Source organism: Ranitomeya variabilis, chromosome 2 (genome assembly GCF_051348905.1).
Source record: "Ranitomeya variabilis isolate aRanVar5 chromosome 2, aRanVar5.hap1, whole genome shotgun sequence".
Lineage (NCBI taxonomy): Eukaryota > Metazoa > Chordata > Amphibia > Anura > Dendrobatidae > Ranitomeya > Ranitomeya variabilis.
Window position 1 is genome coordinate 388,699,793 of NC_135233.1, and position 23,580 is coordinate 388,723,372.

General features: G+C 50.9%; 1 protein-coding gene across 3 annotated transcripts in view; it reads right to left on the reverse strand.

Annotated features, from left to right (window-relative positions):
* BRWD3 (bromodomain and WD repeat domain containing 3) overlaps nucleotides 1-23,580 on the reverse strand; it is a 55,768-nt gene that overhangs the window by 29,313 nt on the left and 2,875 nt on the right. For all 3 annotated transcript variants that reach the window (XM_077286444.1, XM_077286446.1, XM_077286445.1), the window contains 15 exons: nucleotides 23,264-23,414; nucleotides 22,322-22,420; nucleotides 21,822-21,982; nucleotides 18,164-18,385; nucleotides 17,888-17,988; nucleotides 11,203-11,273; nucleotides 9,413-9,513; nucleotides 8,500-8,540; nucleotides 5,714-5,818; nucleotides 5,478-5,631; nucleotides 4,896-5,030; nucleotides 4,268-4,396; nucleotides 3,937-4,162; nucleotides 2,734-2,904; nucleotides 2,294-2,477 (listed from right to left, as the gene is read on the reverse strand). In XM_077286444.1, the coding sequence (XP_077142559.1) occupies nucleotides 2,294-2,477; nucleotides 2,734-2,904; nucleotides 3,937-4,162; nucleotides 4,268-4,396; nucleotides 4,896-5,030; nucleotides 5,478-5,631; nucleotides 5,714-5,818; nucleotides 8,500-8,540; nucleotides 9,413-9,513; nucleotides 11,203-11,273; nucleotides 17,888-17,988; nucleotides 18,164-18,385; nucleotides 21,822-21,982; nucleotides 22,322-22,420; nucleotides 23,264-23,414 (2,051 nt within the window). The remainder of the gene's footprint in view (nucleotides 1-2,293; nucleotides 2,478-2,733; nucleotides 2,905-3,936; nucleotides 4,163-4,267; nucleotides 4,397-4,895; nucleotides 5,031-5,477; nucleotides 5,632-5,713; nucleotides 5,819-8,499; nucleotides 8,541-9,412; nucleotides 9,514-11,202; nucleotides 11,274-17,887; nucleotides 17,989-18,163; nucleotides 18,386-21,821; nucleotides 21,983-22,321; nucleotides 22,421-23,263; nucleotides 23,415-23,580) is intronic.

The following is a 23,580-nucleotide window of genomic DNA, read 5'->3' on the forward strand; positions in this document are numbered from 1 at the left end:
GTACACAGTGACTGCACCAGCAGAATAGTGAGTGCAGCTCTGGGGTATAATACAGGATGTAATTCGGGATCAGTAATGTAATGTACACTGTTCCAAATTATTATGCAAATAATTTTTTCTCATATTTTCTCTAAATTACCTATCTGAATTGCAGTCATTGTTATTTTCCAGTCAACTACTATTCTAGTATAATTGCAATGTTTTGGAACAAACTGCCTATGAAAACAGTATCTTTTAAAAAAAAATAAACACTCAAAATGCATGTTCCAAATTATTATGCACAGCAGAGTTTTCAACCTTTTTTTATTTTGAACAAAAAAATGGTCAATTGTGAAGTTATAAGCATTATCAGCTTATTACAAAATGAAATCAAACAGTTTTCAAGTGAAAACTTTATTCTAGGTGATGTTACATTTGCACATAGGACCCCTTGTTCGAAAGAAGCTTCTGAACTCTCTCGTCCATTGAATTTGTCAGTTTTTGGATGGTTTCTGCCTCACTTGTTTTGCAAGTGGACAGAATACCCTCCCAGAGCTGTTGCTTAGATGTGAACTGCCTCCCGCCATCATAGGCACTCCTTTTGATGATGCTCCAGAGGTTCTCACTGGGGTTGAGGTCAGGGGAAGATGGTGGCCACACCATAAGTTTGTCCTCTTTTATGCCCATAGCAGCCAGAGATGCAGATGTGTTTTTTGCAGCATGAGACGGTGCATTATCATGCATGAACATGATCTTGCTGCGGAAAGCACGGTTCTTCCTCTTGAACCATGGCAGGAAGTGTTGTTTTAGAAACTCCACATAGATTATGGAGTTCATTTTTACCCCTTCAGGGATCATAAAGGGGACGACAATCTCTCTCCCCATGATTCCAGCCCAAAACATTACTCCACCTCCTCCCTGTTGGCGCCTTAGCCGTGTTTTCATGGGTTGTCCATCAACCAGCCATCCTCCACTCCATCCATCTGGACCATCGAGCGTTGCACGGCACTCATCGGTGAACAAAACAGTTTGGAAGTCAGTCTTCATGTGTCGTTTGGCCCACTGGAGCCGTTTCTGCTTGTGTGCAGTGGATAGAGGTGGTCGACAGGATGGCTTACGCACAGCTGCAAACCTCTGAAGGACCCTGCATCTTGTTGTTCCGGGGACGTTGGAGGCACCAGCAGCTTCCAAAACTTGTCTGCTGCTATGACAAGGCATTTTTGCAGCTGCTCTTTTAACCTTTACGCAATTGCCTGTTGGAAACAGTCCTCAATTTTTCCTTATCAGCACGCACACGTGTGTGCTGGGAATCAGTTACATACTTCTTGATTGTGCGATGATCACGATGAAGTGTCTTGGCAATGTTGATTGTAGTCATGCCTTGACCTAAATACTCCACAATTTGTTGCTTCTCAGCAGCCGACACATCCTTTTTCTTTCCCATTTTGACAAAAAATGTAGGCTGCTTAATAATGTGGAACAGCCTTCTTAAGTAGTCTTGCCTTTATTTGGACACACCGGCCAAACTAATGTGCACAGGTATCTGCAATTGCTTTCAGTGATATAAAGAGCCCTGACACACATCACCATCAATGAGTTTAGATGACAAACAAAAACATTCTAACCTTATCACTCCTAAACTCTTTGTGCATAATAATTTGGAACACAGTGTATGCACCAGCAGAATAGTGAATGCAGCTCTGGGGTATATTACAGGATGTAACTCAGGATCAGTAATGTAATGTATGTACACAGTGACTGCACCAGCAGAATAGTGAGCGCCGCTCTGGAGTATAATGCAGGATGTAACTCAGGATCAGTAATGTAATGTATGTACACAGTGACTGCACCAGCAGAATAGTGAGCGCAGCTCTGGAGTATAATACAGGATGTAACTCAGGATCAGTAATGTATGTACACAGTGACTGCACCAGCAGAATAGTGAGTGCAGCTCTGGAGTATAATACAGGATGTAACTCCGGATCAGTAATGTAATGTATGTACCCAGTGTCTGCACCAGCAGAATAGTGAGTGCAGCTCTGGAGTATAATACAGGATGTAACTCAGGATCAGTAATGTAATGTATGTACACAGTGACTGCACCAGCAGAATAGTGAGTGCAGCTCTGGGGTATAATACAGGATAGAACTCCGGATCAGTAATGTAATGTATGTACACAGTGACTGCACCAGCAGAATAGTGAGTGCAGCTCTGGAGTATAATACAGGATGTAACTCAGGATCAGTAATGTACACAGTGTATAATGAAGGTCTCTTACTGGTGACCCCACATTTGTACCACCCCTTTCTATCACCTGCTGACACCGGGATGCAGCTCATTCACCACCACCCTCCTCCTCCATGCGATCAGATCTCGCTCGGTCGCCATCTGACTTCTCGGGGCGTTGTCGTGCATTTGTCGGACACCTTCGATCTGTCCACTGCGACGTAGGCCGACATTAGGTGGTGATGACAGATCCAGACTTTGACTCCTCACAACTGGAATAAAAGAAGAAGAAGGTTTAGACAAGTCCGTAAATTAATGAAAATCCCAGTAACAATGGTGACACGAGTGACCAGTACATTAATGGTAGTGGAGCGGACGGACTTCACTGAAGGATGAGAGCAGGGCGTAAAGTCTGTCCACGGGCTGACAACAGGTTACCCTGGACATGGGTCGTGAATATCACATTGAAGGGGGTCAGACATCATATGTGACCGGGACACAGAAGTAGCAGGAATAATCGGTACTCACATCCGCTGCTGGAGTCGGCTCTGACAAAAGGGGGATCGTCCCCGGGCGGCTCGTCCTCCGTCAGCCTCCGGTCTTGGTTTCTCTGCAGCTCTCGGATGAGACCGTCCAGGATGCTTTCCTCGTGGCTGGCCGTCTGCTGCCCGATAACCTGCTCCACCACGTCTCCATTACCTGATTGGGGGACAGATTAGGAAATCACAGGGTTTTCTTGAGATCCTTCTTCAGGAGCGCACGGCTCCGTGTCCTGATTATTGGGGGAACCGGGCGGTTGCTCCTCTTTGCTGGATGAGACACCCCCTGTACCTCTTCAGCATTGGGGGGCTCGGATTGTGACAACCTGCCATGTTGTGTGTGGTGTCACGAACTCCCCTCTAACAAGTGCGCTTGGGCTGTGAAAGCCCCAATATGGACCCCAGGGATGGTGGGGATTCTGTAGAAACACTGACTAGGGCTCATCTGAGCAGACACTGGGGGTGAGGAGCCCGGAGGGGGGCGAGGAGCCCGGCAGGGGGCAAAAAGGTGAAAACAAGAAATCACTGACCGGGTGGGAGAAGACTTCAGAGGGTTTGTGGTTGTTCTACTGAGCTGAAGTTTTGGGGATTTTCATTGGAGTTCAAAAATGTTTATAGACTGAACCTTTATTGATGCCATGAAACCAAAAATATGTGTTTCAGTATTTTTAATTTAAAATTTGGAAAAAGGGAGAAATGTAAAAAAATTTTTAATATTCTTATAAAACTTTTTTTAAACTTTGTTTTTTAGCCGCCTTAGGATTTGATTGCTTGCACCATGTAATGGCGTACCAGAGCATTGCAGATTTTGGTATAAACCGTGGTCTCAGCCTATAGCGAAGCTGCACAGGAGCTATACGACGGGGGTTTTCAGCACAGGGTTGGGGGGCACCAGTGAGCCCCAGCACAGGCGGCAGTGCTATTAAAATGCAGCTGTCACAGCCAGACAACGGCATTTGACTAGTTCAACAGCAGTGATGGTGGCCGGCTATGTATTCCACCCGGCATCTGCCATGTGGGGCGGCCGCAGCCCGAGTCCGCTCCGTACATGCGCACGCTGACCGCGACGTACATGTACAGGAGGGTGCGAAGACAGAAGCATATGAAGCATAGAGGCTGCTGCACACGTGACATTAATAAGTATGTGAACCCGAGTATACGCCTCCCCAGGACCGAGCACAAGGGGCCTTACCATTTGACACGTATCCGAGCTGCGGGATCAGCTGCTCATCTTTGCAGTTCTCCCGTCCTGGTACAAGGCGCTGGTAGCGGGTAGGATGCGGATTTCCATCTACGTCCACCAGAAACGGCGGGGGCATGAGGTGCGGCGCCTGCTGGGTCTGCTCATCCAGGACGTAGTTATTGGCGTCTCGAATCAGCGGGCGGAAGTCGGTGTGGAAGAACATCTGTTCAGGGATCTGCAGGGAAAGCCGGGCGTCAGCAGACACACGGGAGAGGGGGTGATACAGCAGACAATGGCGGGTTTCTGCTCTCCCACATAGATGCATCCGAGCGTCACTCACCTTCTCATAAGTTTTACTGCACCCAAACCCGAACAACAAGAGGTGACCGTGGGAGTCAGTGCAGGCAAAGTGCTGCCCGTCAGGAGAGAACTTGCAGTCAAACACGGCGCCGTGTCCCTGACCCTCGATCTGAAACACAGGAGAGCATTACAACACCCAGCAGCGACGTCAGAGCCGGGCGAGGACTGCGCAGTGTATTCACTGACAGCAAGCAGTGATCTGACACAGGGCGACTAATACAGACAGTCTGTGGGATAGCAGAAGAACATTTCATTTTCCTAGATTGTTAAAATTGCTAAATCTTCATAAATAACCCCCCAAAATTTGCAATTTACTTTCATAAAAAAAAAAACTTTAGAGATATTTGTCTGATTGCCGGCCACTTCTGGAGCCTATCAGAGGTGGCGGGGATCCTAGGCAAGCCTTGAGAGCGCTGCTGTGAAGCTGTCCGGAGCCACGTACCTCCAGTCCTTCTCTGCTCCTCTGATGCTGCTGAGGCAAAGCCGTCTCTGCCCCCCCGCATCGTCCCAAACTATCAATTATCGGTGCAAGTGAGCGGTGTACCCCTGAAAACGTGTGAGCGGTGCGCCCCTTTATCCATGATCCCACAGCCGCCAGCGCTTCTCACCATGTTAAAATAATTCCGGATCTTCGTTCCTTTCTCCAGATCCCAGACAAAAATATTCCCATCGTGACCAGCGGAGAGGAGGATCCTGGGGTCGAAGGGGTGAGCTTCCAGGACGAAGACCTCATCGTCGTGACCCTGCAGAGACACGGCAGTGATCAGGACACAGCACGCCAATTCTGAAACATTTTCAAGACCTCTGCTTGCAGTCAGCAAAAGAGAAAAACCGACCTGATCCTCCTCACAGAGCTGAGCGGGTGTTACAGTGTGCCAGCGTAAATCAGAGCCTGGGAGTCCCGGACAATTCACAGGATAGTCTACGGGGTACACTGTAATCAGCTGTGCGGGACACTGAACGGGAGAAGGAAAGGTCCAATTCACTGACAGCAAGCAGAGGTCTTGAACTTAGGGAAAAACTGAGAAATAGAAAATCCCAGACGTTTTCATATTAGGATGAAGATCTATTGCCAAGTCTTGTCTGGGGTGAGGAAGCACTCTGACCTATGGTGGTCTGACCTCTGGGACCCTCCATGATCCGTGGCTGTAGGGGCCCCTAACTGAGGTAATACTGTAGCGTCTACTCACAGATAAGACGTGGAGGAGCTGTCCGCTGTGCGAATTCCACACTTTCAATAGTAAGTTGTTGACGGCGGTGATGACCGTGGTGTCGGAGCGGTCCCAGGCCACCATGGTGACTTTCAGCTTGGCCCCTTTATCCTCCGGGTTGGACACGTTGCTCCTGTGAGGGCAATGAGCAGACTGCTGAGCTGCGGCCCCGGCATCGTCTGCGGTAACTGCTGGTGAGCAGCGGCACCTCTTACCCGGCCATCCTGGTGTTCATGTCCAGCACAATCATCCTCCATTCCTGCTGCTGATATTGCCAGATCCGTGCGGTGCCATCTCTGCTTCCGCTGACGAAGCTCAAACTACAAGAGAAGGGAAAAGGCTAAAAACCTGGAAACGCTCTCCCCCCTCATCACAGAGGGGCGCCGCAGAGAGGAGGCGCTGCACAGGGCGCCGCAGAGAGGAGGCGCTGCACAGGGCGCCGCAGAGAGGAGGCGCTGCACAGGGCGCCGCAGAGAGGAGGCGCTGCACAGGGCGCCGCAGAGAGGAGGCGCTGCACAGGGAGCCGCAGAGAGGAGGCGCTGCACAGGGCGCCGCAGAGAGGAGGCGCTGCACAGGGCGCCGCAGAGAGGAGGCGCTGCACAGGGCGCCGCAGAGAGGAGGCGCTGCACAGGGCGCCGCAGAGAGGAGGCGCTGCACAGGGCGCCGCATAGAGAAGGCGCTGCACAGGGCGCCGCAGAGAGGAGGCGCTGCACAGGGCGCCGCAGAGAGGAGGCGCTGCACAGGGCGCCGCAGAGAGGAGGCGCTGCACAGGGCGCCGCAGAGAGGAGGCGCTGCACAGGGCGCCGCAGAGAGGAGGCGCTGCACAGGGCGCCGCAGAGAGGAGGCGCTGCACAGGGCGCCGCAGAGAGGAGGCGCTGCACAGGGCGCCGCAGAGAGGAGGCGCTGCACAGGGCACCACAGAGACGAGGCGTTGCACAGGGTGCCACAGAAAGGAGGAGCTGCAGAGGGCGCTGCAGAGACAAGGCGCTGCAGAGAGGAGGCGCTGCATAGGGTGCCGCAGAGAGACGCTGCACAGGGCACTGAAGAGAGGAGGCGCTGCACAGTGCGCTGCATAGACAAGGCGCTTGCACAGGGTGCCGCAGAGAAGAGGCGCTGCACAGGGCGCTGTAGAGAGGCGCTACACAGGGCGCTGAAGAGAGGAGGCGCTGCACAGGGCGCTGAAGAGAGGAGGCGCTGAAGAGAGGAGGCGCTGCACATGGCACTGCTGACAAGGCGCTGCACAGGGTGCCGCATAGAAGAGGCGCTGCACAGGGTGCCGCAGAGAGGAGGAGCTGCACAGAATTTTTTTTTCTAACCATATAATATTCAGTATATGAAATAGGGGGCAGGTCTATGAGGGGTCAGTGACCTGTCATAAACGATACAGATGAATGTGTAAGCAGAGCACCACATAAAGCCCCGTCCACAGCCCCGGAGCACGAGCATATCAGTAACTGAAAACTGAAAATACAGATTACACAACAACCACAAGACAGATTCCATCACCAGGTATCAGTGTAATCAGTATAACGGCGCCGACCTGACGCTGTCTGTAGTTAACGAGCACAATCCTGATCACAGGGGCACTTTAAAGAGACGGGCAGAGACTTTATATTATTTGTTATATATTTGGGATCTCAGATCTCGCAGACACTTTATATACAGTGAGGAAAATAAGTATTTGATACACGGCCAATTTTGCAAGTTTTCCCACCGACAAAGAATGGAGAGATCTGTAATTTTTATCATAGGTGCACTTCAGCTTGAAAGGCAGAATCTAACAATAAAATCCAGAAAATCCCATTGTAGGATTGTTACATAATTAAATGGCATGAAAGAAGTATCTGATCACCGACCAGCAAGAATTCTGCTCTCTCCGACCTGTTAGGGCCCCTTCACACTGTGCAATCAAAGTCTGAACGAGCGTTCGATTTGTGACGTTTATCCGTCCTCGTTCCGAGGTTGCAAAGTGTGACATGGCGTTACGATTTGCGACGCAGCCCAGCATCGTACGATGTGAAAGAAAGAGCAGAACTTTCTTTCGTCGTAAATGTCCCGCTGTGGCGGTCGAAATCGTAGTATGTGACGGCGGTCATACGAGCTCGTAATGCGACTACGTGGGTTGGGCTTCCGCATACTTGTCTCCTGATTGGGCGTGACGTTTTAGCACGCCCATGCTGGTAATACGTCACGCTCGGAGTCGTAGGACTATGGCGGTGTGAAGGGTAGCGTACGATTGCGATGCGTGACGTTCACATCGCAACTACGTCAGAAAAAGCGTTAACATCGTAGAGTGTGACCGCTGGCTACGAGCTCGTACTGCGATGTCGAATATGACGCAAATGCGTCGTAATCGTAGCAGAATCGACCAGTGTGAAGGTACCCTTAGTCTTTCTTTGGCCGGAATCACGCTAGTGTACAGCATCTGATGTTAGAGAAAATTTCGAGAGAGGAGATCTCCATCTGCGCATGCCTCCCAGCCGGCCATTTTCCCGGAGTCCACCTCAATGTAAGCCATGGAAGTGTGGGGGCCCCGCACCACCGAACACCCGCAGCGTTGCATCTCCGAACACCTCTTCCTCCCAGCCTGGGGTCCGCAGCATCGCCCCACTCCTGCCTCTACCAGCAGGGACCCTGAGACCCCACTCCACCGCAGTCACCACCCCCAGTGGGCAATAAGACGCACGGATTATAAGAATTGCCACCATTTTATTAAACCTTTTTTTTTTCCTATTTTTGTCCTCAATTTGGGGTGCGTCTTATAAACTGCAAAACACGGTAATTATGTAACAATCCTACAATGTGATTTTCTGGATTTTACTCTTAGATTCTGTTTCACAGGTGAAGTGTACCTACGATAGAAATGACAGAACTCTCCACTCTTTGTAAATGGGAAATCTTGTAAAATCAGCAGTGAATCAAATACATATTTCCCCCACTGTATTTGGGATCTCCGATGTCGCAGACACTTTACATATTCGGGATCTTCGTTGTCACTTACCGGTCTCCATTATTGCAGAACTGAACAGCAACCACCTTATCCTGAAACGCAAAACAGAGCAGAGTCACGGCGAGGACACCGGGGTCAGGTAAACACCAACATGGAAAATTATGTTATAAAGTAAGAGAGACAAACTAAGAAATGCGACCATAGTTATTGTAGCGCTGCGTCCCTCCATGCCTCCCTCCTCCCCGGCAGGGACACCGACTCACTCACCGCCGCGGCCCCAGTCACACACTTCCTCCTCCTGCCTGGGGTCTGTGCTCGGCTCACACATCTCCAGCACTGTGCTCAAGGCACGCATACTCCCTTCTTCTTAAAGGACACTTATTATTTAAGGCACCTCCACCTGATGGGAAGTGCCTGAGCAATGTGTTCACTTCATTAGTAACATACTTGCTAGTTCATCTTCCAGTACCTGCCAATGTAACAGCCGTACCCGCCTGCAGCTGCTGCTCCTGGGTTTCTGCTGTGTGCCTGCCTGTAACAGCTGAACATTCCCTTCTAGGCCGTTTCAGCTACTTGTCCCATTGGGGGTCAGCTGCCGTGCGTCCAAGGTCTGCCCTGGGGTAGCACCTGGTGTCCATCTGAAGCCAAGCCTAACCCCACCATCAGCAGCTCTAGCGAAGAGTCAGGTGTTCAACTAGTTAAGCCGCTCCAGGCTCTCGTTGGACCATGGCACAGTGGTTCCACCACCACACACGCTACAGTTATTACTCTTAAAAAATGGATAAGACAGCTCCGCCATGCTTTACACTGCACCTCTGCCTAATCACAAAGTACACGAAGAGATGATTACAGGAAGGACTGAAGATAATAAACTGCAAGCACCCAAACCTCCAGGAAGAAAAAGCATCAGGAACTTCCCAAACACAAACGAGGGGAAGGAACCGAGCAAACACTCTGATCTTACCAGATGGGCCTCCAGCTCCGCAATCTTCTCCGGCTCATCAGACCCCAAGTAATAGACTCTGATAACGTGATCCGAGCTGCCAGTGACAATGAACATCCCACCTAGAGGGGGAGAAGATACGCTGAGCGAGCGACACACACAGGAGAGGACAACGAGAGTGCGACAGCAGAGGATGATGAACGACACACAGGAGAGGACAAAGAGAGAGCAACACAGACGGGAGAGGAAGACTAGAGAGCGACACAGCAGAGGATGATGAACGACAAGAGCGACAGATGGGAGAGGATGAAGAGAGAGCGACAAATCAGAGGACGATGAGACACAGGAGAAGACAACGAGAGAGCGACAGACGGGAGAGGAAGATGAGCGAGTAACAGCAGAGGATGATGAGCGACAGACGGGAGAGGATGAAGAGAGCGACACAGCAGAGGATGATGAGCGACAAAAAAGGGAGAGGATGATGAGAGAGCAACACGTGAGGACAACGAGAGAGCAACACAGATGGGAGAGGACGAAGAGAGACACATACACAGGGGATGATGAGCAAGTGGCAAACACAGCAGAGGACAACAAGCGGCACAAACAGAATAGGACGAGCAAGTGGCAAACACGCAGCAGAGAATGACAAGTGAGCGGCAGACACACAGCAAAGGATGACAAGCAAGTGGCACAAACAGGAGAACGATGAGCTAGCGTCACAGACAGCAGAGGACGACGAGCAAGCGGCACACGCGCACAGCAGAGGGCGACGAGCGAGCGGCACACGCGCACAGCAGAGGGCGACGAGCGAGCGGCACACGCGCACAGCAGAGGGCGACGAGCGAGCGGCACACGCGCACAGCAGAGGGCGACGAGCGAGCGGCACACGCGCACAGCAGAGGGCGACGAGCGAGCGGCACACGCGCACAGCAGAGGGCGACGAGCGAGCGGCACACGCGCACAGCAGAGGGCGACGAGCGAGCGGCACACGCGCACAGCAGAGGGCGACGAGCGAGCGGCACACGCGCACAGCAGAGGGCGACGAGCGAGCGGCACACGCGCACAGCAGAGGGCGACGAGCGAGCGGCACACGCGCACAGCAGAGGGCGACGAGCGAGCGGCACACGCGCACAGCAGAGGGCGACGAGCGAGCGGCACACGCGCACAGCAGAGGGCGACGAGCGAGCGGCACACGCGCACAGCAGAGGGCGACGAGCGAGCGGCACACGCGCACAGCAGAGGGCGACGAGCGAGCGGCACACGCGCACAGCAGAGGGCGACGAGCGAGCGGCACACGCGCACAGCAGAGGGCGACGAGCGAGCGGCACACGCGCACAGCAGAGGGCGACGAGCGAGCGGCACACGCGCACAGCAGAGGGCGACGAGCGAGCGGCACACGCGCACAGCAGAGGGCGACGAGCGAGCGGCACACGCGCACAGCAGAGGGCGACGAGCGAGCGGCACACGCGCACAGCAGAGGGCGACGAGCGAGCGGCACACGCGCACAGCAGAGGGCGACGAGCGAGCGGCACACGCGCACAGCAGAGGGCGACGAGCGAGCGGCACACGCGCACAGCAGAGGGCGACGAGCGAGCGGCACACGCGCACAGCAGAGGGCGACGAGCGAGCGGCACACACGCACAGCAGAGGGCGACGAGCGAGCGGCTCACGCGCACAGCAGAGGGCGACGAGCGAGCGGCACACGCGCACAGCAGAGGACGAACAACAAGCAGCACACGCGCACAGCAGAGGACGAACAGCAAGCAGCGCACAGCAGAGGACGACGAGCGAGCGTATTACACGGCGAGTACCTGAGCTGAAGGAGGAGCAGGAGATCTGGACGCCCGGTCTGGAGCGCTCTGCAAATTTCAGGGGCCGATCGCTGTGGAGACAGAACAATACATTATATTCCGATCACGTTTACTCACAATGGATGGACGAGAGCGCAGATGGACTTAGTGTTTTCATTCCTTGAATGCCATCAATGAACAAGAATATTTTTGCTTCGCCTGAAGATTTAAAAAAAAAATAAAAATAAATAAATAAATGAAAAACCCTTCCTGACCCAATGCTTTCACAGCTGAGGGTAGGGGAGCAGTGCACTGCTGAAAAAAATACACGAGACAACCCACCTAATGTGCCCCCAACATGTTACACAATGGTGAAGCTTTAGTCACAGAAGCAGGACACCGGCCCTTTAAATCTGTGCATTGCACCATGCAGGCGGCTGCTGCAGAGCATCGCTCATGTACAGCAGACGGTACGAATGACTTCTTTTTCTAGGTATTATTATACTGCACTTCCTTTTCTTCCCGGTTTTTGTAATAATGGGATTAGATATATGGGTGTATGTTTATATTTATATTTAGATTTATTTTTGTGTGTATGCAGTTGTGCATATGTATGCATATATGTGTTTGTTTTTGTATGTTTTTCTCCACTTTATCACATTTTTTTCTTTATATATATATATATATATATATATATATATATATATATATATATATATATATATATATATATTTTTTTTTTATTTTTTTTTTCTCTTTTTTTCTTATATTTTTTTATATTTTTTTTTCTTATATATTTTTTCATATATTTTTTTCTTATTATTATTATTATTTTTTTTTTTTTGTATATGTGTTTATATATATGTGTATACTTGTTATTATTCATTGCTCTATACTTGTTAGTATTATTCTATTTATTTATCTATTTATCTGCCTATGAAGGAGTCATTGTGGCAACACTGTAAAACTATCGTTCAATATATGCACCTGTATACATGTGGATATCTCTTCTCTGTGCCTCCGGTATGTATTATACTCTTTGCCCTATGGATACCACCTTCTTCAAAGCTCCTGTCTTTCCCTGTGGATCCTTCTCTCGGCCGAGAGTAGTAGTATGGGCTTATTTTATGCTGGTTCTTAGTGCGCATGCGCCGGACGGCGCCTGCGCACTGACCAGCTGCCCGGACTTAGGGAAATCTTTGCTCTGAGCTCCTTCCTCCTATTGCGCAGACGCCGGCGTCTTTGTTACTTCTGGTTTTCCGGTCAGCTCCGGCGCCATGCACTTTGCGATCTGCCCTTGGACTCCAGCTGTTCCTGGTCTGATAACTATTAAGGTATATATAACGCCTGCACGCTCACTGTACCTACTGCCCCTGAAGAAGCCAGGTTTCCTGGCGACACGCGTTGGGCATTTAGTGCCCTGGTCCTCTCCCCCCTCCTGGCTTACCTTATACCACCCTAGGATTCCCCATAGGGGCTGGAATCTACTTTAGGACAGGTTGTATTTGGGTTTTGTGATGTTTATGCTCTCATATTGTATGTGTATTATTGATCTGGTTTAGGCTGTGCGTTTTATGGTGGACTTTAGTGTATTACGCCTACTTACCAGCTCTTTGAGCTACTTAATCACCCTTTTTTTAGCCATACTGAGTGATGTGGGGTTCGGGACCAGGGCATGACCTCATTATAGGTCTTTGTATTTACCATGTGTGTGATTTTACTTGTTTTTAATAGTTTATTGCAGTGTTCAGTGTTGTTGTGTCCTGAATAAAATTTATTTGAAATTGTATTACTTGTGTGGTGATCCCCGTCTCATGCATGCCTTTCTTTCCTTGTTTGGTATACTTATGGTGTGTTTTTGGCATGCGATGGGAGATCCCTTGTAGTGGTGCCCGCCAATATTTATTGTTAAAGAGTGTTTTTTAGGGGGCTCTAGGCTTCTTTGTTCCCCCTCTTCTTGGAGTGTGGCACACTACTTTATCTAATCTGGTGATTATGGATTTACAGGCTAGGGAAACAGCTTGGAGCCAGAGGGCTCAGGGGATCTTTGAAACTGGGAGTGGTGTTAGCATGGAATCCACTAGTGATGATGGGGGCTTTGCTAAAGTTACGAATGAATTAACCAACTTACATAGATCCTTAACCAAAGTATGGTGGAATTTGAGGAGCTTGGAGGAGTATAAGATGTCCAGTTTTGTTCCTCGTGGACTTAGGGTCCAGATCTTCCCTGCTTGGGAGGTAGATGAGTGTTTTCGTAAAAATTGGGAGGCTGGTTTAATGAAATGCTCCTTCATACTTATTGATATGTTGATTACACATGATCAGGCTCTCCTAAACAAATTAAAGGAAGACATCAAGACCAGAGAGATTCTATTAGCTAGTTTTGATGGGACACTGATCTCCTCTTTTAAACAGCAACTTAAAACCACCATTGATAAATATGAAAGGGAGATTTCTGAAGGTAAAAAACGTAAATTTCAAAGAGACAAAGCAGATTTCTCTGGTGGTTATGCCTACAAATGGGGCCATCGAGGTAATAAGAGGGCGGTGTCCTTTGATTCCAAAATCCCGAGTGACACCAACACAAGACTTGAAGTCTCCTCCAGTGATTTTTTGTCATCAGACCCCAGCGACCTCGAAGGGGCCGCAGGCGGGGTCGACGTAAGACTAGGAGGGGTCAAGAAAAGGAAAACCAGGGCCTACAGGAATTCTCCCCCATTGCACAAAAGGGAGACGAGGTTCAACCGCAGGAATTACTAACTTTGACTCTACCATCCCTGTTGGAACATGAAGACCCCCAGGACCCAGGTAACCTTCAGATTATTAATCTGTCAACACATGCCTTGACATCAGTAGAAACAACGGTATTGACCAAGGGATTGTCTTTTTCTCCCATGAATACACTTGATAAATTCACTCTTGTCAAGGATGTTTACTTGTTTTGCCGTCAGCTACTCTTTAAACTTTTGTATCACCATCCTTCTCTAGCTGACCAACTTCCGAATGATGAAAGACAAGTCCTCAGGGATCTTATGGACTTGCTTGAGGAAAATGATACAGATTCAACTAGGAAAAGATTCTCTGGAAGACTGCCTTCACAAGCCACTCCATCTCTCTCCCTTTTCCCTGCGGTTCAGATCTTCTTTAACCATATCTGCAGAGACATACAGACTCTACGTTTGGATGGTAATAAGAACAGGAATTTGAGTCCACCTGAACGGAAGGCCCTTTTGGGTCTACAGAATAATAAGGAGTTTCTGGTCCGTGAAGCGGATAAGGGGGGTAATATTGTTTTATGGCCTAATTCCCTTTATTTACAGGAGGTTGAACGGCAATTAGGGGACTCTACATGTTACAGACGTCTACCTGCTGATCCCACTGAGATTTTCAAGAGGAAACTTGACCAACTTTTCGAACAAGCATTTTGATATGGTATTTTGAACAAGAAGGAGGTGGATTTCTTGACTACAGACCATCCTGTGATACCAACTTTCTACTTGCTCCCTAAGGTGCACAAGTCATTGGAAAAACCCCCAGGTAGGCCAATTGTGTCTGGCATCAATAGTCTGTTTGAGAAACCCTGTACTTATCTGGATTTCTTTCTTCAGCCTATGGCCATGTCATTAAAATCTTTTATTAGGGACTCGACACATTTGATTCAACTTCTTCAGGATATTGCTTTACCATCAGGCACTTTGTTGATCACTTTGGATGTCGAGTCCTTATATACCAGCATTAATCACGACATGGGCCTTAGAGCAGTCTCATTTTTCTTGGAACACAATAGTACAGGGGACAGAGGACATGATCAGTTTATTCTTGATCTTTTATTTTTTGTCCTCGACAAGAACTACTTTGTGTTTGATAGAACATTTTATAGACAGGTAAAGGGTACGGCTATGGGGGCACGTTGTGCACCTTCATACGCAAACCTTTTTTTAGGGTGGTGGGAGGAGTCTGTAGTTTTCCAACATGTGGCGTTCAAGGAACACTGCCAGAAGTGGCTTCGTTTTATTGATGATGTGGTAATGTTTTGGACAGGTACTGAGGAGGACTATCATCTTTTCCTTGCGGACCTCAACAATAACCCCTTCAACATCAGGCTCACCTCACATCTGTCACGGACATCGGTGGAGTTCCTTGACCTCAAATTAATTCTAGATGGTTCGTATGTCACTACCACCCTTTTTCGTAAACCTACAGCTACGAACAGCCTGTTACATTACTCTAGCTTCCATCCTAGACACCTGAAAAACGGCATTCCAACTGGCCAATTTCTTCGGTTGAGAAGGAATTGCAGTATGACGGCTGATTTCAACAGGGAGGCTCGGAAATTGACTGACCGTTTTAAACATCGGGGATACCCTAAGGCCATTATTTCCTCTGCTTATCAGAGAGCAAGAACCAGTGTACGATCGGATCTATTTCAAAGACGTACATGTGAGTCCCCAAGACCTCTTGGCATTGTTACCACGTTTAATAATCAGTGGGGTGATGTGTACAAACTTCTGGACCGGAGCTGGGGAATTTTACTGAGTGAACCTAAGTTGAAATCCCATATCTCAGATAAACCCAAACTCATAGCTAGGAGGGCCAGAAACCTCAAGGACTTACTTTGCCATAGTCACTTTGTTCGCCCTACCACTAGGCTTAATAGGGGTATGAGGATTTTTGGCACCTATCCTTGTGGAAATTGCAATGTTTGCCAATTTACTATTGCCCAGGATGGTTTGTCATTACCTGTCTCTCCTTTTCAGATCAAACCCAGGAAGATTTTTTTCAATTGTAAAACTCGGTCGCTGGTCTACGCCTTAATTTGTGATTGTCCGAAGATCTATGTAGGTCAAACGACCCAAGAATTACGAAGAAGGGTTCAGCAACATTTGTCCAACATTGCCACGGCTCAGAAGGACCGAGAGAAGGGCAAGAATATTTCATCGGTGGCGACCCATTTTCTTGATGTCCATTGTGGCCACACCAAGGGCCTAAAGGTCATGGGATTGGAGGTGGTCCCACTCAACATTAGAGGTGGGGACAGAGTGAAGAAACTGTTAAGGTGTGAATCCAGGTGGATCCACGACCTACAGAGTTTTACCCCACATGGACTAAATGAGGAACTTTTATTCTCTGGCTATTATAAATAGTCCTATTATCTGTTGCATGTGTTCTTTGTGGATTTTACAAGTGCTTTATAACTGCTCCAACACTTTATGTCCCGAAAAATGACTTCTTTTTCTAGGTATTATTATACTGCACTTCCTTTTCTTCCCAGTTTTTGTAATAATGGGATTAGATATATGGGTGTATGTTTATATTTATATTTATTTTTGTGTGTATGCAGTTGTGCATATGTATGCATATATGCATATATGTGTTGTTTGTTTTTGTATGTTTTTCTCCACTTTTTCACATTTTTTTCTTATTATATATATATATATATATATATATATATATATATAAATAATATTATATATATATATATATATATATATATATATATATATATATATATATATATATTTCTCTTATTTTTTTCTGATATTTTTTTTATATTTTTTTTTTCTTATATATTTTTTTCTTATTATTATTATTTTTATTTTATTTTTTTTTGTATATGTGTTTATATACATGTGTATACTTGTTATTATTCATTGCTCTATACTTGTTAGTATTATTCTATTTATTTATCTATTTATCTGCCTATGAAGGAGTCATTGTGGCAACACTGTAAAACTATCGTTCAATATATGCACCTGTATACATGTGGATATCTCTTCTCTGTGCCTCCGGTATGTATTATACTCTTTGCCCTATGGATACCACCTTCTTCAAAGCTCCTGTCTTTCCCTGTGGATCCTTCTCTCGGCCGAGAGTAGTAGTATGGGCTTATTTTATGCTGGTTCTTAGTGCGCATGCGCCGGACGGCGCCTGCGCACTGACCAGCTGCCCGGACTTAGGGAAATCTTTGCTCTGAGCTCCTTCCTCCTATTGCGCAGACGCCGGCGTCTTTGTTACTTCCGGTTTTCCGGTCAGCTCCGGCGCCATGCACTTTGCGATCTGCCCTTGGACTCCAGCTGTTCCTGGTCTGATAACTATTAAGGTATATATAACGCCTGCACGCTCACTGTACCTACTGCCCCTGAAGAAGCCAGGTTTCCTGGCGACACGCGTTGGGCATTTAGTGCCCTGGTCCTCTCCCCCCTCCTGGCTTACCTTATACCACCCTAGGATTCCCCATAGGGGCTGGAATCTACTTTAGGACAGGTTGTATTTGGGTTTTGTGATGTTTATGCTCTCATATTGTATGTGTATTATTGATCTGGTTTAGGCTGTGCGTTTTATGGTGGACTTTAGTGTATTACGCCTACTTACCAGCTCTTTGAGCTACTTAATCACCCTTTTTTAAGCCATACTGAGTGATGTGGGGTTCGGGACCAGGGCATGACCTCATTATAGGTCTTTGTATTTACCATGTGTGTGATTTTACTTGTTTTTAATAGTTTATTGCAGTGTTCAGTGTTGTTGTGTCCTGAATAAAATTTATTTGAAATTGTATTACTTGTGTGGTGATCCCCGTCTCATGCATGCCTTTCTTTCCTTGTTTGATATATTTATGGTGTGTTTTTGGCATGCGATGGGAGATCCCTTGTAGTGGTGCCCGCCAATATTTATTGTTAAAGATGGTACGAATGAGGCGCCTTCTCACCTGAACGTCATAGAGTCCACGTTCCACTGCCAGAAGCAGATGGCGCCGTCCGCACCGGTGGATGTCAGGTGGCGGGTTTTACCTTTTGTTGACGGACAAAACTGAATTAAAAAAAAATAAAAAATTTGATAATTTGTGGGGACGATATGAAGCTGTGTCAGAGGGGGCGCTGCAGCCGCCAGTAATCAGGGCGCCCCTACACGTGCTCAGTCTGGGGGTGCGGAGGCTGGATGGATGGTTGTGGGGTTCAGGTCGGTTCTGTGATCCATCTATTACCTGTATGGAGGTGATGAACGCCGTGTGACCCTGCAGAACAGCCACCGGGGCGCAGGTGCGCAGACACCAGACTCGCACCACCTTGTCACAGCTGCCGGCCGCGATCAGAGTGTTCTCGTAGTTGACGGCCATGTCTGATATCTCGGCAGAGTGCCCGCGCAGCGTGGCCAGGAGCCTCCCGTCATCTGTGGCCCAGATCTTCACTAAACAGTCGTCGGAGCCCTGATAAAAGAAAACAGAGAAACCATCAAGAGGCCGCGGCGCAGAGAAACCATACAGAGGCCGCGGCGCAGAGAAACCATACAGAGGCCACGGCGCAGAGAGGTGGCACAGAGAAACCATCCAGAGGCCACGACACAGAGGCGGCACAGAAAAACCATCCAGAGGCCGCGGTGCAGAGAAACCATACAGGCCGCGGCACAGAGAAACCATCCAGAGGCCGCGGCACAGAGAAACCATACAGAGGCCGCGGGCACAGAGAAACCATACAGAGGCCGCGGGCACAGAGAAACCATACAGAGGCCGCGGGCACAGAGAAACCATACAGAGGCCGCGGGCACAGAGAAACCATACAGAGGCCGCGGGCACAGAGAAACCATACAGAGGCCGCGGGCACAGAGAAACCATACAGAGTCCGCGGCACAGAGAAACCATCCAGAGGCCGTGGTGCAGAGAGGTGGCACAGAGAAACCATCCAGAGGCCACGACACAGAGGCGGCACAGAGAAACCATCCAGAGGCCGTGGTGCAGAGAGGTGGCACAGAGAAACCATGCAGAGGCCACGACACAGAGGCGGCACAGAGAAACCATCCAGAGGCCGTGGTGCAGAGAGGTGGCACAGAGAAACCATGCAGAGGCCACGACACAGAGGCGGCACAGAGAAACCATCCAGAGGCCGCGGCACAGAGAAACCATGCAGAGGCCGCGGCGCAGAGAAACCATGCAGAGGCCGCGGCGCAGAGAAACCATGCAGAGGCCGCGGCACAGAGGTGGCACAGAGAAACCATCCAGAGGCCGCGGCACAGAGAAACCATGCAGAGGCCGCGGCGCAGAGAAACCATGCAGAGGCCGCGGCGCAGAGAAACCATGCAGAGGCCGCGGCACAGAGGTGGCACAGAGAAACCATCCAGAGGCCGCGGCGCAGAGAAACCATCCAGAGGCCGCGGCGCAGAGAAACCATCCAGAGGCCGCGGCGCAGAGAAACCATCCAGAGGCCGCGGCGCAGAGAAACCATCCAGAGGCCGCGGCGCAGAGAAACCATCCAGAGGCCGCGGCGCAGAGAAACCATCCAGAGGCCGTGGTGCAGAGAGGTGGCACAGAGAAACCATCCAGAGGCCACGACACAGAGGCGGCACAGAGAAACCATCCAGAGGCCGTGGTGCAGAGAGGTGGCACAGAGAAACCATGCAGAGGCCACGACACAGAGGCGGCACAGAGAAACCATCCAGAGGCCGTGGTGCAGAGAGGTGGCACAGAGAAACCATGCAGAGGCCACGACACAGAGGCGGCACAGAGAAACCATCCAGAGGCCGCGGCACAGAGAAACCATGCAGAGGCCGCGGCGCAGAGAAACCATGCAGAGGCCGCGGCGCAGAGAAACCATGCAGAGGCCGCGGCACAGAGGTGGCACAGAGAAACCATCCAGAGGCCGCGGCACAGAGAAACCATGCAGAGGCCGCGGCGCAGAGAAACCATGCAGAGGCCGCGGCGCAGAGAAACCATGCAGAGGCCGCGGCACAGAGGTGGCACAGAGAAACCATCCAGAGGCCGCGGCGCAGAGAAACCATCCAGAGGCCGCGGCGCAGAGAAACCATCCAGAGGCCGCGGCGCAGAGAAACCATCCAGAGGCCGCGGCGCAGAGAAACCATCCAGAGGCCGCGGCGCAGAGAAACCATCCAGAGGCCGCGGCGCAGAGAAACCATCCAGAGGCCGCGGCGCAGAGAAACCATTCAGAGGCCGCGGCGCAGAGAAACCATCCAGAGGCCGCGGCGCAGAGAAACCATGCAGAGGCCGCGGCGCAGAGAAACCATGCAGACGCCGCGGCGCAGAGAAACCATGCAGAGGCCGCGGCGCAGAGAAACCATCCAGAGGCCGTGGTGCAGAAAGGCAGCACAGAGAAACCATGCAGAGGCCACGACACAGAGGTGGCACAGAAAAACCATCCAGAGGACACGGCACAGAGGCGGCACAGAGAAACCATCCAGAGGCCGCGGCACAGAGAAACCATACAGAGGCCGCGGCACAGAGAAACCATCCAGAGGCCGCGGCACAGAGAAACCATCCAGAGGCTGCGGCACAGAGAAACCATCCAGAGGCCGTGGTGCAGAGGTGGCACAGAGAAACCATCCAGAGGCAGCGGCGCAGAGAAACCATGCAGAGGCCGCGGCGCAGAGAAACCATGCAGAGGCCGCGGCGCAGAGAAACCATGCAGAGGCCGCGGCGCAGAGAAACCATGCAGAGGCCGCGGCGCAGAGAAACCATGCAGAGGCCGCGGCGCAGAGAAACCATGCAGAGGCCGCGGCGCAGAGAAACCATGCAGAGGCCGCGGCGCAGAGAAACCATGCAGAGGCCACGGCGCAGAGAAACCATACAGAGGCCGCGGCGCAGAGAAACCATGCAGAGTTTGCAGCACAGAGAAACCGTGCAGAGGCCGCGGCGCAGAGAGTCGGCACATAGAAACCATCCAGAGGCCGCAGCACAGAGAAACCATGCAGAGAGGTGGCACAGAAAAACCATCCAGAGGCCACGGCACAGAGAGGCGGCACAGAGAAACCATCCAGAGGCCGTGGTACAGAGCGGTGGCACAGAGAAACCATGCAGAGGCCACGACACAGAGGCAGCACAGAGAAACCATCCAGAGGCCGCGGCACAGAGAAACCATCCAGAGGCCGCGGCACAGAGAAACCATCCAGAGGCCACGGCACAGAGAAACCATCCAGAGGCCGTGGTGCAGAGAGGTGGCACAGAGAAACCATGCAGAGGCCACGGCACAGAGGCAGCACAGAGAAACCATCCAGAGGCCGCGGCACAGAGAAACCATCCAGAGGCCGTGGTGCAGAGAGGTGGCACAGAGAAACCATCCAGAGGGCGCGGCACAGAGAAACCATCCAGAGGCTGCGGCACAGAGAAACCACGCAGAGGCCGCGGCACAGAGAAACCTTCCAGAGGCCATGGCACAGAGATACCTTCCAGAGACCATGGCACAGAGAGGCGGCACATAGAAACCATCCAGAGACCGCGGCACAGAGAAACCATCCAGAGGCCGTGGTGCAGAGAGGTGGCACATAGAAACCATCCAGAGGCCGCGGCGCAGAGAAACCATCCAGAGGCCGCGGCGCAGAGAAACCATCCAGAGGCCGCGGCGCAGAGAAACCATGCAGAGTCCGCGGCACATAGAAACCATGCAGAGGCCGCGGCACATAGAAACCATGCAGAGGCCGCGGCACATAGAAACCATGCAGAGGCCGCGGCACATAGAAACCATGCAGAGGCCGCGGCACATAGAAACCATGCAGAGGCCGCGGCACAGAGAGTCGGCACATAGAAACCATCCAGAGGCCGCGGCACAAAGAAACCATCCAGAGGCCGCGGGGCAGAGAAAAGGCACAGATAATACATCCAGAGACCGCGGCGCAGGCAGGCGGCACAGAAAACTCACAGTAAATATCCGCCTCCCGCTGCGATCAAACGCCACGCAGTACACGGAGGACAGGTGCCCCAGGATCCTCTTGTGCATCTTCATGTGCTGATAAGAGGCACACGGGAAGATGTACTGGAAGCGACTGCAGCCGGTCAGCGCCCGCGAAGAGGCCACTCTTACTGTACATTAAACAGGAAAAAAAAAAGGAAACATTTCACACGTCCATCAACCAATCAGATCACTGGTCTCACTGGATGTCATGTGAATAGGAAGCACAGGACAGATTTACTATTAAAAATGAGCCAGGAATCTGCAGAACAGCGTAAAGTCAGTGTGTCCATAGTAAACAGGACGGGATCATCAGGCCCACTGCTGCATATGACCCTCCTGCTCTTATACTTGTCACAGATGAGCATTCGTTACTATTGAATTTCCTCGTGCCTCCATTCACAGACAGCAAGCAGAAGACCTGCATTCCTCATCACACGTTCACATCCATTACTGGACCCGGGACTTACCGACACTGAGCGGCCGACCGTAGATTACGGGGAGTTCTGGCGGCCGTCCCCGATGCAGAGCCGCGTATCCTGATGGTTTCCATGAGGAATTTCTAAATTCTGCAGGAAAGTAACAGATTGACCTCAGTAATCATCTGACCCTGACCTCTGTCACTGCCCCCCGTCCCAGGCCTCCATCACTGCCACCCCCGTCCCAGGCTCCGGCCTCCATTACTGCCACCCCCGTCCCCCATCACTGCCACCCCCCGTCCCAGGCCCCGGGCCTCCATCACTGCCACCCCCCGTCCCAGGCCCCCGTCACTGCCACCCCCATCCCAGGCTCCGGCCTCCGTCACTGCACCCCCCGTCCCAACCTTTTTCACTGCCGATTTCCTACATCCGTGAGTCCGGCTAGTACTTATACGCTACCTTGGTTGGTTTCTGACCCGATATAGGCTTGGTAACAGACTGGGATTATATCTAATGAGGAACTGGTGGCAACAAAATGTTCTATATATATTCCCAGCCAGGAACTGGTAATGTGTGTACCGCCCTCACTGCTGAGTGCCCCGATAACCAGTATGTGACAGGGCAGCCTCTCCAGCGAATACTTATTCTAGGTGCAGTTTCCTGACTGACCTGAGGGTAAGGGGGGGGGGTGCCAGAGAGCTGTGACTATGTAAGCTCCGTCACAGAATAGTGTATCCCCCGGCTCCCCTCTCGTGTTTTCCTTACACTGATGCCAGCCTCCATTAATGCCACCCGTCCCCGACCTCCATTATTGCCCCCTTGTCCCTTACCCCGGCATCTGTCACTGCCCCCCCCTCCGTCCTTGACCCCAGCTTCCGTCACTGCCTTCTATCCCTTACCCGAGCTTCCGTCATTGCCTCCTATCCCTGATCCAAGCTTCCGTCATTGCCTCCTATCCCTGACCCCAGCTTCCATCGCAGCCTCCCACTTTACCTTTGGCCCTTCGTAGGAGCGATTGCTTCCCCACCCCCAGGAGGCTGCACACCCCGGGGACGCTCTGGGGGATCTCCTGGTCGAGGATCGGTCCTATGCGCTCACAGATCTGCAGCAGGTAGTTCGGAGGAATATGAGAGTTGGAGGCCACCTGGAAGGAACGAGAGCGGAGTCAGAGACACGGAGCCAGTGCGAATCTACGCCGAGCTGAAGACCATTGCAGCAGTGACGTAAAGTGAAACCCCAAGGTGCAGATGAGAACAGATCATGGAGGAAACAAATCACTATTGCTCCCCTGTGAGGCTACAGTCAGAAAT